Raw genomic sequence first — 16,195 nt, forward strand, 5'->3', positions numbered from 1 at the left:
TCCTAAAGGGTTTTTATTATTTTCAACTTTTTGGATACGTTCTACGTATTAAACAATCTATGATGTTACTTGGTCTTAAAAGAAAGATCAGGCTAAATTTAAAGATATAACAACAACTTTCAACTTTTTGGTTCCTTGATTGTACCTAAATGTCCCTAAGCATTTCACAGAGATGAAATTAACTGGACATTGGGCAGTGCTGGGAGAAGGGTTAAAGTCATGAGTAAAAGCATGGTCAAAGAGATAAGTTTGAGGAGGCTTTTTTTAAGGAGGAGAGACAGACAGCAGAGTTTGAGAGGTTTATGGATAGCATTCCAAATTGTGAGGCTCAGACAAGTGAAGGTACTCAAAGCAGAGTGGAGATCAAGGATGCAAATTTGGCCAAGATTGGAATAGGGGTGTGTGTGTGTGTGCTGGAGCATAGGTGTGAAAGAAGTTTTAAAGGTAGGGAAGGGTGAGGCCGTGGAAGGACTTGTATATGAGGACAAGAATTTTGAAATTGGTTTATTGAGATGTGGGGAGGAAATGAAGGTTGATGAGGGCAGCGCTAATACAGAAATGGGATAGGATGTAAATGGTGGAGATGTGGATGAGTTGCACTTTGTGGAGGATGGAACTTAAGAGACCAACAAGGAGAATGTTGGAGGAATCGAGTTTGCAAGTATCATTGGCACGGATAAGAGTTTCTGCAAAGCTAGAGATGAGATAGAAACAAAAATGGCCAATATTGCTCAGGTGGAAATCAGCAGTCTTGGTATTGCTTGGAATGTTGGGTTTGTCAAGACAATGAGGTTATGCAACATTGGGCTTAGCCTAAGGAAGCAGCCTGGGAGAGGGATGGAGTCAAGTGATAAGGTGAAGAGTTCTTAATGAGTGCCAAACAGAACAGCTTTGGTCTTGCTGATGTTGAGTTGAAGATCGTCCTCATCTAGCACTTCGTCACATAAGCAGTTAGAAACACAGTAGTGGTCGAGGAGTAAAGTGAAGTGGCAGAGAAATGGATCTGGGTGTCATCAGTATGCATGTGAAAGCTGACCACGTTCCTATGAATGATTTCACCGAAGGGCAGCATATAGACAAGAAAAAGAAGGGGTCAGCAATAAAGCATTGGGGCACCCTGAGGTGACAACCATTGTATGAGATGTTCTGACTACTGGGTGACAGTACCATTTAGGTGGTGCATAGATGGTGGAGGAGGATGGAGTGGTTGACTGTTAAACCTGTGGTGCGATCAAGGAGGATGAGCAGGGATCGCACGCTACTAAAGTGAGGAAAGATAAAAGTATCGACCGTATTGGAAAGATGCAGTTCATAAAAGGTTGAGGTGATGTAAAACTAAATCACATTTATTTACAGTGTTAGTGGGAGGACAAATTGGACCTGAATTCTGCTGGTCTCTTCTCACCTCTGATTGCCAGTGTAAACTTTACCAGTACTGCAGTTTGAAGGCAGTGTGGTAGAAGTGTTGCAGTTATGACTGCCTGTTCAGGTCTCAACATGTAGGAATGCACTCAACATGTAGGAATGCACAGCCTTTGTGTATTTGCAGAATACAAGTTATTTATTGTACTTGTATCATTGCTGCACTGAAAGCCAGCAGTGTAAATAAAGCAGCTCCACTCAATCCACACAGATGGATTCAGTCTGGATGGATTACTGCACTGTTGAACTCACCTTAAACACTGGCATTAGGTCTGTCTATCCTGTGGCTATATGTTGGTGAAATAATGATATAAAAAGGAACACATAATCCAAGTGCTTTGCAACCAAACCATCTGAGAGGCTTGGGTTAAATTCCAGGCTTGTCGAAATGTTAAAGCCATGCTCCTGAAACACAGAAGAGTATCCAGCGATGGTTACATGAAACAAAGAAAGAGTAAGTGGCTAAATGCAACATTGTATAAACCTCTCCTTTCAGTCAAACACAATACTTCTTCAGAATAATATAGCTCTTTGTTCCCAATCACTGCTAAATTACCTGCCTCATTTGCTCCTTAGTGTAAATAAACAATGAAAGAAAAGTCTAATAGGGAATAAATGGTTGAATGTGATTACAAAGCAATAATAATGGGCCATCATTTCCTGTAGCAGGGCATCTAACAGCATCTGCCATTACTTAGGCTTGCCCTTGCATGTTTAGGTTTTTAAATTTTTTTGCATGGCAACTTACTGAAAGTGTGAGCTGATAATGTTGCAGTGAGGGAAGCAGGGCATTTAGGACCTGAGTGAACAGGGAAAACAACTGTGTATCCCCCGAACCAATCAGATTGAAGGATTGTGAAATTAACAACGCAAGGACTGAGAAGGAAGTGTAAGTTAGAGTGGGTGAATTCAATGTCAAATCAGGTACAGAATAATATATAAAGAGAGGGAAAGAAAGATTGGATTAAGAGAGAGAAAAAACAGAGAGAAGGAAAGTAATTTTAAAAAATTAACATTTTTAAAACTTCCAACAACAATTAATATCTGAAGGGATGAGACTCCATACTTGGAATGGACAGTGACTCCTGTAACGAGTTCATATCTACCATGCAAATACAGCAACTTCACGCCATTCAATGCATTTCAGTGGTAAGGCAGACAGCCGAGATGTCGTTTTCACAAAGCTAATGGTGGAGTGGCACATCTCAGACAGCAATTTTTGGATATTAGAGTTTACTCGCGCACCTTCCCCTCGCTTAAAGTTGCTGTACCATAAAGAACTGCAAGCACCATTAGCCTCACCATTATTTTGACAGCAAAATATGGGCCAATAAGAGTAGATGCTCATAGGTGTTTACAAAGGAGGAACTGCCAGTTTCAGATAGCAGCACAAATTGTGAGAGTGAAGCTTGAAAACTTTATTACGGTAATTTAACCCAGCTATTAAATTAGATTACAAAGCTACAAACAACAATAACAACAACTTGCATTTATATAGTGCCTTTAACATAGTAAAATGTCAAAAGGCCCTTCACAGGAGTGATTATCAAACAAAATTTGACACCGATCCACGTGTAGGCCAGTGTAGATCAGCGAACACAGGGGTGATGGGTGAACGGGACTTGGTGAGAGTTCGGATATGGGCAGCAGAGTTTTGGATGAGCTCAAGTTTACGAAGGGTGCAACATGGGAGGAAGCCGGCCAGGAGAGCATTGGAATAGTCGAGTCAAGAGGTAACAAAGGCATGGATGAGGGTTTCAGCAGCGGATGAGCTGAGTTTTCATTTATGGGGATTTATTTCTCTTTTTAATCAGTATTTGTGCTGTGTGAGTTTGCCAATGCACTTTATATGAGACAAGCGAATTAATGATTGTAATATTATCATTGTAGGTTAATTGAGGAAATACCTTCCGTTGTTTTTTTGGAAATTCTATTTCAGAGTTTAACATGATTGGGTGCCCCCTGGTTCAGCTACCAAGATGGTTTACATGGGCACATGGAATATTGGAGTCATTCAACCATTAGACAGGTTGTTTTCCTCATCCAGATCCACTGGTCTCTTTTCCTGGCCCAATGTCAGTCAGTCCTCTCATAATATTCATTGGTGCTCCCCCCAATGCCTACCAGCTTGCACGAGGATAGCCTTGTCTTCCAATTATGTCACTCTTCTCTTACCTACACACGTCACAGCAGCTCCTGGACTGTCTCTTGTTTTCCAATCACAGTACCCACTTCGGACACATTTCCTTTTGCTGCATATCCTGCACTGTAAAAAGAGAAATTGAACATAACAGTAAAAGAACATGTGTGAGTGCTATTCAGAGAGATTGAGGAGCATGTAGAAGATGGAGGAGACTAAAGGAAGAAGAGATTTACAGAAAGAGTAACTGAGAAAGAGAGAGAAAAAAATCAGATACAAAGAAAGAGATACAGATACCATAAGAATACCACATGAGCCTTACAGAGAAAAGGAGAGAACAAAAGTGAAGAATAAACAGAAATATAGGTAGAACGACACAGAGAATTACAAAGTGGCAAAGAAGCAAAGACAGTTCTGGGAAAAGCAACATCAATGAGAAACATTGCAATGTATCAACTAGTGTTTGCATATGTATAAATTTACACTGGATCTGAGCATCATAATTTTAAAAATGGATAAGTAAGAAATGGTATACATAAAAAATTATAAACTCAGAATATATGTTATTGTGAAAAATGTTAATATTCATAAGGTTTTTTTTGTTTAGTATTCTCTTTTGGACAGACTGGGATTCTAACTTCCCACGTATTGAGGCTGCTTCAATGAGTGGAGCGGGAAGAAAGGCTATCTACAAAGCTTTGGGGACTGGTGGATGGCTGAATGGACTGACAGTGGATTACCTTGAGAACAGAATCGTTTGGATTGATGCCATGTAAGATGAATTTTTTTTTTCCATTTGAAAAGTTTGAGCTTGATCCTGAAATGTGTGTGTAATTATTTTTTTCATTGTAATTGCTTGCTCCTCCTAACTATTGCTTTGGATTTATCCTGAGATTTTTTTTGAAGTGTTTTCAGCTTGGCCAATTTCTATTTCTGTGACTAACCTATTACCAATAAAATATACAGCTTCACTTGCTGCTTATTATGAACAATTTACTGTTATAAAATTATTTGAACACTTTTAATTAGAACAGAAATGAAAATCAACCAAGGTGGTTTCGACGTCGGTTCTTCGCTTCTCAATCCACTCCAATATCCCAAATCTTAAAAAAAATGGGGGAACATTTTCCACTGCCTTGAGATTATCCCATAGACAGAAAACTGTTTCTCTCCCTTCGGCTAGAGCTGCCTAACTATTTCTTTGTAACTGGAGCAATCTTCCGCTCTGCACACAGCATGGGCCACCGTCTAGGTCAAATAATTCAAGCCTGACGAAAAGTTTTTAGGGCCACAATTCTGATCTAGCCCTAGGCAGATCTCCGTCACGCGCGTCAGAGGGCGGCCAGAAGTAGGGCTGAACTCAGAAATTCTGCTAAGAGGGCTATGGGTGGATCTTCGTCTTCTCCCCCCCCCCCCCTCCACATCAAGGGGTGTGGCTGGGGGAGTTCCCAAGCATCCCAGGGAAATTTTGCCTATTCTGAGCGCAGACGTGAGTCCTATTATGGGACTTTCAAAAATCCTAAAACAAAATAGGGAGCAAGTAATTAATCCTGGATGATTCCAAAGAGGGCCTGACACATTCCTTAGAAACTGGGTTGCTCTGTGTCTGGGAAGGCCTTTTTCAGGTGATGAGGTGGTACTATTAAAGTGCAGGTGAGTGTATCTAAAAGCAGATGTTATTTTTATTCGTTCACTGGCGAGGCGGGCATTTATTGCCCATCCCTAATTGCCCTTGAGAAGGTGGTGGTGAGCCGCCTTCTTGAACCGCTGCAGTCCGTGTGGTGAAGGTTCTCCCACAGTGCTGTTAGGAAGGGAGTTCCAGGATTTTGATCCAGCGACAATGAAGGAACGGCGATATATTTCCAAGTCGGGATGGTGTGTGACTTGGAGGGGAACGTGCAGGTGGTGTTGTTCCCATGTACCTGCTGCTCTTGTCCTTCTGGGTGGTAGAGGTCGCGGCGTGTGTCGTCTTAGTGCCTGGCATGCCACTCGCTCTGAGCTCAGCTCCGTTACCAAAACTGTTTTCTGGTGCCTCTGTAGCATTGCCCACCTCCAACCTATCTCTGCCCTTCTGGTGTTGAAGCCCTCATCCATGGCTTTATCACTTCAATCATTGATTTCTCCTTCGCTCTCTGAGCTGCCCTCCCCACATTAATCCTCCAAAAACTTTAACTCATTCATAATAGCACAGCATGCATTCTCACCCACAATTAGTCCCACACTCTCATTACCCTTGTCCTCCCTGAGCTTTACTGACTCCCTGTGCTTTAGCATATTGATTTCAAAATTTAAATCCTTGTTTTCAAATCTCTCCATGGTCTTGCCCCACTTTACCTCAGTGACCTCCTCCAATCACACACTAAATAATATTTAAATAAGGCACCAGTCTGATTTGGACGGGAGAGTTGGGCACCCTTTTCGAGGCCCACTCAAAAATCGAGCTGGGCAGGCCTTGTCAGCCAATGGTCAGGACTTTATTTTCAAATTTTCATTTGCTACCACCTCATTTTTCAGTGTAAATGGGCAGGTAGGCATGTGAAAACCAGCCCCCCAGATCTTTGTCTCAAGTCTCTGCTAATGTTGTTCTTTAACTGACCACCATGAGGTGTACTGGAGTACCCTGGATTGACACACACTGACTGTTCATTCCTCCCTGCAGAGACGTGCCTTGTTTCTCTTTGCCACCTTTCACAACAAAATGTTTCAGATTTAGAACTCAACAGATAGCTTGTTGCACAGCAATTTTGAAAGAATGTTGAAATCATAATTGAAAAGACTGAAATGATGTGATCTAATGTACATCAACCACATTGTTCAATTTGAACACATTAAAATGCACTGCCCCGGTTGTCCCTGCTTGCCACAATGCAACTTATTCGCAGACTGGAAAAGGTCGAAATAAAATATGCCAAACTGTACCTTGACCTTTGCCAGTTATATCCCAGAAAGTTCTGATCAAATATAGCCAGCACTAATTACAGCATATATTCGTTGTTAGGTATCTTCATTTTAAAAAAAAAGGAATTCTGTAATTTATACGTTAAAAATTATAATACGCATTTTCTTAATCAAAATGGATGACAGAAACTCAGTGCCTGCTTGAGAAAGTAATTGTACATTTTTAAGTTTTCTTTGTCTTTGTTTGTTTGTTCTTTCACTTCTTATCTTTCTTGATGCAGGTCTGATGGTATTTATTCAGCCTTGTATGATGGCAGTGAATTGATAGAAGTCTTGCGTGATCATGAATACCTTTCGCATCCTTTTGCTGTAACATTGTACGGAGGCGACGTTTATTGGACTGACTGGAAGACGAACACTCTATTGAAAGCCAACAAATGGACCGGCCATAATGTCACCGTCGTACAGAGAACCAGCGCACGACCATATGACCTACAGATTTACCATCAATCCAGGCAGCCACAAGGTAGATTAGCTGTTTGACTTCTACTTTGTTTCCTTTTTGACCAAAAGCACATCAAGAAAATAACTTGTAAAATGATGGCTATCTGATAAATTGTGCTGCAAGGTGACATAGCTATATTTAATTCACCAACAATACACAAAAAACTATGGGTGCTAAATTGAGCTGTGTAGTGCCCGTTGTTTCGGTGCTACGTGGCCTCTCCAACATACAATATGGCGTCTTGGCTGCGCATGCACGTTTCCAGCGTGACGTGCGCTGGACGCCATCTTGGTGTAGGAGTTAGCGAATGCGCAAATACCGAACGCCGGAAGCATGTAAAGTAAGGAAAAAATGGATGCAATCAGTGTGCAACGCTGATTTAAAGTGATAATTCCCAAAATGGTATCTAACGCTCAATTCAATGCACAGTCTTAACCACGACCATCTGAACATGTCTTAGAATGCCTGGAGGACCCCCCCCCCCTTCCCCCCACTAGTGCTATTTCAAGGGACCATGCAGGATTCACAGATTAGTGGCTGGATTATTACTTCTGGCTGCTGAGACATTTGTAACTGTTTTTGGAGGTCTCCTATACTTGAATGCTAGGACTAGGGGACATAGCCTAACAATTAGAGCCAAGACGTGCAGGAGTGAAGTTAGGAAATGCTTCTACATGCAAAAGGTGGGAAAAGTGTGGAACACTCTTCTGCAAACAGCAGTTGATTTTAGCTCAATTGTGAATTCTAAATCTGAGATTGATAGATTTCTGTGAACCAAAGGTATTAAAGGATATGGCGCTAATGCGGGTATATGGAGTTAGCTCACAGGTCCACCATGATCTCATTGAATGGCAGAACAGGCTCGAGGGGCTAAATGCCACTGCCACTTGCTGCCTCCTGATATGCCCCACCTTCTCCTGCAAGAAAGCGGGACATGTGTTTGGGAGATGTGCCCATAATGGTTGAATAGTTGCCAGTGTATGTGACCGGTGAGTTGTGGGTGGGCGGCTTGCAACAGTGGTAATGTGTAAAGGTGAGAGGAAGCATCTGATTGGAAGAGTTGAGTACTGATGGAAAGAGTTTGTTGGTATGTGGGTGATGGGGGATGTAGTGCGTGGAGCAGTGGATGTGGCTAGTGGTGTACTTGGTAGAAGACGCCATTTGACAGTTGACCTTACTCACCTTGACCACTCATGTCAAAGCATGGAACTTGTTCCTGCACTGCATCCATGTTCATGATGCTGTGCACCTGGAATTGACTTTGTCCCCCGCTGCCTCCCACTGCCTTTTGGGCATATGTCTGGAGGGCCTCTTGCCCCCTGCGGATATAGGATGTCCCTTCTCCTGTCCATCCCTTGCACCAAGGCCTCTAGTGCATCAGCAGAGAACCTTGGTGCACGCACTCTCGCAGGCCTGGTCAAACTCAAATCGGCAGATTGGTGAGGTCTGGCATGCAGATCGGCGGATGTGGGATTTAGTAGTGCGCAACCTTTATTTAATGTTTTAACATAACTCATCAGTTTGTAAACATAGGGACGGGAGATTCATCTGTGTTTTGCATGGGCGATGTATGATCTCCATCCAGACTCTGTGTAGTCAACAGACTGTTATTTTCGCAAATAACAGGTACCAGCTACCTTTAAGAGATTTTTAAGCAACAGCCTGCCTTTAAGAGATTGGGGCTTCCCCCTGCTGGTGGAAAGTACAAATTGCATTGAATCCTCATATCAAAGCTGATTGAGAACACTGCTTGAAAGTAAGCCCTCAGGCCTCATGAAAGTCTTGTCCTGCCTCCGCAGGGGCCATTGGGCATGGGTAATAGCAGATCGCGCTACCCCCGCCCAATAATAGGTCCTATCCAATTTTTCCCCCTATGTCTTAAGAAAATGTTGAATAGCTACAGCTTCACTGTGGCTCCCTAAGGATCTCCATCCCATTTATATCAGGACATTGTATCAGTGACACTGTTGAAGATAACGGCACTCCAGGACATATTCACAAACAGCGACGTTAAGCAACTGAGCAGGCACAAACGTCTGCCTGTGCAGTTCAAAATCAATCTGCTTACTGTTGAAATAACCATGCTGTATAAAAGACAGTTCCTATATGAACAAGCCTGAGAACCAGCAAAAGAGAACCACTTTCTAGAATTCAATATAAAAGATCTATTAACAAATGTCTCATCGGGAATATAAAAGATCTATTAACAAATGTCACATCGTTCACCTGACGAAGGGGGAAGCCTCCGAAAGCTTGTGAATTTAAAATAAAATTACTGGACTATAACTTGGTGTTGTAAAATTGTTTACAATCATCGGGAATATTGAGCTTGCAATCCATTAAGGTCTTTAAGTTTAAATATCAGGGCCCAGAGTTTCCGCTCGATTGCGTTGGCTTTTTCAGCGCAATCCAGCCGAATCAGCGCAAAATATCGAGGAATTTCGACTTACGCGGGGTGTAATTTGCTTGGTTTTGTGCTGGCTAAAAATGTTTTGCGCTGTCTTAAAAAAAAAATCGCTGAAACTAGCCCCGCCCACAAAACTGGCCATGCGCCCCCCCCCCCCCCCCCTTCTGGAAACAACAAGGATGATGAGTTTCCGCCAATTGCGCCAGCCTACAGCCGTTGAAGGGTTTTGAAATTACGCTAGCTTCCCTTGGTGCAGAGGCACTTGTAGGCACGGTTTAAATGTTTTTAATTATTAAAAAATATTGATTTACTAAGAAACTGACCAGTGTACACCAGTGAAAACAGTAAATGCTTCAGTGCTTTTTTTTGAGTCATATTCAGTAATTTTAAATCAGGTCACTCATAGGTGGAGGAATGGACACCCTAATTAAAAATCCTTATTTTTAGTGATAAACCCATTTCCAGTTGTATTAATAAAACTTCATCAGGTTACCACTCTTAAATACATCAATGAATATTTTTTTATTGAAAATAAATAAACAATTACACTATGTTAAGCTGCTGAATTATGCTGATCCAGGGCAAATTTAACATTTGTGATTATGTTAATGCATTTTAGCGGAAACTCGTCAATTCCCGGTTTAAATTGGGCCTGCTCAATTTTTGAGGATTGCGCCCAAATGCCAATTGCACTAAAAGTGCAAACTCTTGCCCCAGGTGTTCAGATTTCAAACAAAGTCAACAAAATGCTGTGTCTTTAACAGTATTGTTCAGGACTTAGCTAGTGGTAATTGTATCCAAGTAGCAGGGAAACTGGTCATGACTTTTAAGCCAAAGATACTTTCCCCAACAGTGCAGCCTGTTCCACATTCACCTGACGAAGGAGAAAGCCTCCGAAAGCTTGTGATTTTCAAATAAATTTGTTGGACTATAACCTGGTGTTGTAAGATTCTTTACATTTCCTGTAACACCTATATGAAGATCAGCCTCAAAACTGTCACCAGAGATTTATTGTAAAAGTCATTAGTAACTGTTTCCCTTTTGGTTTCTCTTATGTTCAACACTATGAATGTGTCACATAGATAAGAGTGCCACGGAAAGTGCTACTGAAAAATGTAAAACTGCCCCTCTTCCACCAATAGAAATAATATTGCTGCTTTAAAAATGGCTCTGCAAGCTAGCATTTCACATATATATATAAAAAAAATTTGATTATTTCCTCAGCATGACACTTTACCTTTTATGGTGCAGCATAATTATTGATGAAACCAGTTATGCGATAGCGTTATGCAACATAAAAACTGCCCATATGACTGTATAAATATCCCAGTTTGCAGCCTTGACATTTATCCAAGCCGTTTGCCTTTCATTGCCCATGTATTGCATATTATAGGAGTTTGCTTCAAGACAGCTCTTAAGAAATTTCATATCGAAATTGTGAAATTGTACACAATTTTCCATTTTTTAGAAATATGGTTGGTGTTGAAAATGTGGACAGAAAGGAGGTTAAGGAATGAGGCAAAGATGAACAATCATGGACATTTACCACTTTTGTTATTCTACAATTGTCAATTGCATGCCTGTGTTGCACATATTTAGTGTGAAAATTATTGTGTAGAACAAAAAAGGTTAATTTTCTTCAGCTGTACCACTTTTGCTGAGACGTTTCTGAAATTGCAATATTGATACAGCACTAACTGATATTAAAGGAATGATCTGGAATGCACTGCCTGACTGGGTGATGGAAGCAGATTCAATAGTAACTTTCAAAAGGGAATTGGATAAATGCTTGAAAGGAAAAATTACAGGGCTATGGGGAAAGAGCAGAGGAATGGGAGAAATTGGATAGTTCTTTCAAAGAGCCGGCACAGGCATGATGGGCTGAATGGCCCCCTCCTATGCTGAACCTACTTATGATACTATGATAATGTATAATTTCTAATATACCATGTGAAGTTGATTGGTCACATACATTAGGTGCTGTGGTTTCCTCTGAAACTGGGAGCCTCACTGTATGTGCAAGAAAATTTTCGAAGTATAAGACATCACACATATACCCGTGCTTAGACGAAATGTGCACCCGATCTTTTACAGAAAATATATAGTTGATGAATAGGATGTGGAGTTTGTTACAGTTCAGGCTTTCCCCAATTGTTTATTCATAAAAGGCAGTTTTGGTACCCAGCCCAAGTCTCCCATGAATAAAAGAATTTGCATTTATATGGTGTCTTTTACATTCTAAGGATCTTCCGAAATGCTTTATAATCAATTAATTACTTTTGATGTGTTGTCACTGTTGTTATCTAAACAAATGTCACAGCCAATTTGCACACAGCAAGATCCCACAAACAGCAAAGAGATAAATGACCAGTTTTTGTTGTGGTATTAGTTGACTGATAAATGTTGGCCTGGACGCCAGGAGAACACCCCTGCTCTTCATCAAATATTGCATGGGATCTTTTACGTCCACCTGAGAGGGCAGATGGTTTAACATCTCATCCGAAAGAGGGCGCCTCCGACAATGCAGTACTCCCTTAGGACTGCACTGAAGTGTCAGCCTAGATTATATGCTGAAGTCCTGGAGTAAAGTTTGACCCCCTGACCATCTGAATCAGTAGCAAGAATGCTAGCACTGAGCCAAACTGACACTACGACCAAAACCTCCACCCTTATACATGTCATGAGTATGATAGCATGCCTGTATTCCATAACTGTACCAACCACTGGAGATCATGTGGGTTGTTCACAACGTTCTTTTGAAAGGCAAGAAATACCATTCCATCAGGTCAAAGCATGCAAGTTAAAATGAATACAGTTATTTATAGGCTTAGAATATATTCAATATAAAGAATGCAGCAGTTCAGTCCAGGGCAACAAGGGATGGGCAATAAATGTGGCTTTACCAGCATCGCCTACAACCCATGAACACATTTTAAAAAAGCAAAGGCTCGGAAGATCCTTGGGGTTTCTGCCGCACTTTTGGCGAAGTAACATCGGAAGAGCAGGAGCAGTTGTGAAAGTGGCCGAGAGTATATTACAAAAAAAAAGCAAACATTGGAGCAGTCCACAAAGGTTAAAATACTCTTTTTAGAACATTTTTCTTGCATGGTTTGATAAACACCTCCATTTTTGGACAAAACCTATTTTCATAGTCCTTCACAATGTGGATGATACCAAGCCTCCCTTCATCCATAGAATTCAGATCTTTAGCCAGAACTGAAGTCTTTAGCAGATTATCCATTACCATGAAATAAAAACTGCAAATGCCGGAGAAGCTCAGTAAGTCAGGCAGCATCTGTGGAGTATTCTCCAGTACATGAGGTGTTTAAGATGATCAAAGGCCAAAAGGGTAGATAGAGAGAAACTATTTCCTCTGGTGGGGGAGTCCACAAAGAGGGGTTTAACCTTAAAATGAGAGCTAGGCCATTCAGGGGTGATGTCATAAAGCACTTCTTCACACAAGGGGTAATGGGTATCTGGGACACTCTTCCCCCAAAAAGCTGTTGAGGCTAGGTCAATTGAAAATTTTATACCTGAGATTGATAGATTTTCATTATGCAAGGGCATTAAAGGTTACGGAACCAAAGCAGGTAGATGGAGTTAAGATATTGATCATGATCTAATTGAATGGAGGAACAGGCTCGAGGATACAAATTGGCCTACTCCTGTTCCTATGTTCCTTCCTATGTTCTTATATTTCAGTCTGAGGGCTGTTGAGAATCGACCTGTTAATTATTCTCGAGCAAAGATATGAGATATTGCATATTATGCTAATGTATAAGTGCTCACTCACTGACCAGGCCTCTCATAGAGTCATAGAATCATACAGCACAGAAGGAAGCCATTCGGCCCATCGTGCCTGTGCCGGCTCTTTGAAACAGCTATCCAATCAATCCCGCTCCCCTGCTCTTTCCCCATAGTCATGCAGATTTTTCCCTTTCAAGTATTTATCCAGTTCCCTTTTGAAAGTTATCATTGAATCGGCTTCCTCCACCCTTTCCTGCAGTGCATTCCAGATCATAACGAACTCACTGCGTAAAAAAAATGTCTCCTCATCTTGCCTGTGATTCTGTTGCCAAATACCTTAAATCTGTGTCTTCTGGTTACCAATTCTACTGCCACTGGCTCGTAGCTGCTAGTGTCTTGACAATGTATCATTTAATTAATGTCTAGAGCAATGCCCCGAAATATCATGACTAATTTCCAGATCATTCAACCTGGACCAGTCCTGTAGATATCAAGCTGGATTTTCCTCTACTATATCACCGGAAATCAGATGATATAGCAATGCCAAACGGACGAGAAAGCTACCACTGGATCCCTGCTCTTGCAAGCACCGCTAGAAATGTTCTTCCTCCCCATTTTCCAGTAAGGATGTTAGCCATCCAATCATTGACCACCCAGACACATTTATATGATGGTGGATGGGCAGGCCAGAGAAACAAGCTGATTTCCCTGCTACCTGCCTCAAGTACCACCAACCTCAGCAGGAGAGGGATGGAGGTACATGATGGCCCTGTTGGAAGGAGAAGACTTCTTCCTCAATTCTCGCCTATATCTGATCCTGAAGGGCGAAGAGCTCATGAAATAGCTTTTCTTTTAATTTCTGAAAAATCTTTGGGCACTTCTGTTTCCTGGAACTGTGTCTCCTGCTCTTTCACTGCAAAAATTAGACCTTTTTTAAACAAAGCTAGAGAACAGTCAGATGATAACGACTTTGTAGCATGGGCAGTGGAGTAGTATCCAACTCTGTTTAAATGCTCACTAAAGGGGACTCTTCTGGAAATCTTTGCGCTATTCATTGAGCTAGGGGACCGTTGATGGAGGAGCTCATTGCTGATTGTTTCTGGATTGTATGGGACTAATTACATTGCTGATTGGTACCTTTTTGAAATGGTTGTGTGGGGCTGCTCAGGAAAGTACTGTGAATTAGCACTAATGAGAACAGCTTAGTAAAAGCACAACATTTAGTTATGTGGGACCACTTAAAAAAAGATGGAGCATACTGAATGATGTTTTGTGGACTGCCACTGGAGACTGTATTCTTTCCTAAAAGAATGGTTGTCATTCTCCAAATGTTCTTTTGAGGTTGCAATGGTATCTTCAGAAAGAAAAGAAAGAAAGATTTGTATTTATATAGTGCCTTTCACAACCTCAGGATGTCCCAAATGCCTTGCAGCCAATTAAGTACTTTTTGAAGTGTAGTCACTGTTGTAATGTAGGAAATTTATAACATTTCATCCTGATGTCACACCCTTTTTGATCAATAGGATAGGCTGGAGGCTTATTGCTGGATTTCTGCCATTAATGCTCCATAATCGGCTGCAAGGCAAAGAAGAGTGGCCTGAGTGACTATCCTTTAACTGCTCTTTCCATCCTGTGAGGACACACTTGCCTCTGCTCAGTACCTTCTTGCAATGGTAAAGATTGAAAAACTCACCTTTTGGGGAGTTGTGGATGTGAATGTGCATCCTGTGAGGACACACTTGCCTCTGCTCAGTACCTTCTTGCAAAGGTAAAGATTGAAAAACTCACCTTTTGGGAAGTTGTGGCTGTGAATGTGCATCCTATCACTGAATGGGGTAACTGGTGGACCTCATGTCCTGGTGTGTCACAATAATATTGTATGATTAAAATGTCAGCTTAATTTAATTATATGTATGCAGGATAGAACATTGCTTTTGATTTGAGCAATAAATAGAACCAAATGCATCAGATGTAAGTGATCATTCTTGTTGGGTCAATGAGTTGATGAATCCTTACAGTACCACCAATGCGATAACTAATTTTGGTGAACTGCTGACAAGACAACTTGTTGATATTTAATCTGATCAGCACTTGAAGCTTCCAATGGCAATAGGCAAAAGCATCACACATTTTAGTTGTTTACTCCAATGACATGATCAGGTGGATCTCAAATGCTCTAATACTGAAGATGGTACTCCCACCTCCAGAATGGACAGTAGGGCATTTTGAAGTATTTGAACTAAAAAAAATCAAAAGGAAATGTACAATAAAAAAATAACATTTTAGGACAATGGAAAGGTTTCTAGAAGATGCCCCTCCTGGGCCCACAAAAAAACTGTAGCCTCATACTGGCCTGTCCGAGGCCCCCCTCAGAATCATCTCCCCACCCCCCAGGCTGTACACCCAACGGCTTAAATTTAATATTGAACCCTCAGTCTATACTTTAGGCGACTGAAAATATAACAAAACCTAAAAATCATAATTAGAAGATCAAAACAATTGTTTAAATTACAGAATTGGTCTGTAGTGTTCATGTATACAATTATTCATTCTGTTGTGCAGATTTCAAATACATTTTTATTCATTCTTGGGATATGGGCGTCACTAGCAAGGGCAGCCTTTATTACCCACCATTGGTTGCCCTTGAGAAGGTGGTGGTGAGCCGCCTTCTTGAACTGCTGCAGTCCGTGTGGTGAAGGTACTCCCACAATGCTGTTAGGTGGGGGGGTTCCAGGAATTTGACCCAACGACCATGAAGGAACAGCGATATGTGTTCAAGTTGGAATGGTGTGTGACTTAGAGGGGAACTTGAAGGTGATGGTGTTTCCATGCGCCTGCTGTTCTTGTCCTTCTAGGTGGGGGAGGTCGTGGGTTTGGGAGATGCTGTCGAAGAAGCCTTGGCAAGTTGCTCCAGTGCATCCTGTGGATAGTACACACTGCAGTCACGGTATGTTGGTGGTTGAGGGAGTGGATGTTTAAGATGGTGGATGGGCTGGCGATCATGCAGACTGCGTTGATGGTGTTGAGCTTCTTGGGTGTTGTTGCAGCTTCACTCATCCAGGCAAGTGGAGAGCAT

General features: G+C 41.5%; 1 protein-coding gene across 1 annotated transcript in view; it reads left to right on the forward strand.

Annotated features, from left to right (window-relative positions):
- LOC137323576 (low-density lipoprotein receptor-related protein 1-like) overlaps positions 1–16,195 on the forward strand; it is a 1,400,855-nt gene that overhangs the window by 866,276 nt on the left and 518,384 nt on the right. Inside the window, exons 26-27 of the mRNA XM_067987196.1 lie at positions 4,170–4,334; positions 6,742–6,986. Coding sequence (XP_067843297.1) covers positions 4,170–4,334; positions 6,742–6,986 — 410 coding nt within the window. The remainder of the gene's footprint in view (positions 1–4,169; positions 4,335–6,741; positions 6,987–16,195) is intronic.

The sequence above is a fragment of the Heptranchias perlo genome, chromosome 7 (assembly GCF_035084215.1).
Source record: "Heptranchias perlo isolate sHepPer1 chromosome 7, sHepPer1.hap1, whole genome shotgun sequence".
NCBI classification, from domain to species: Eukaryota; Metazoa; Chordata; class Chondrichthyes; order Hexanchiformes; family Hexanchidae; genus Heptranchias; species Heptranchias perlo.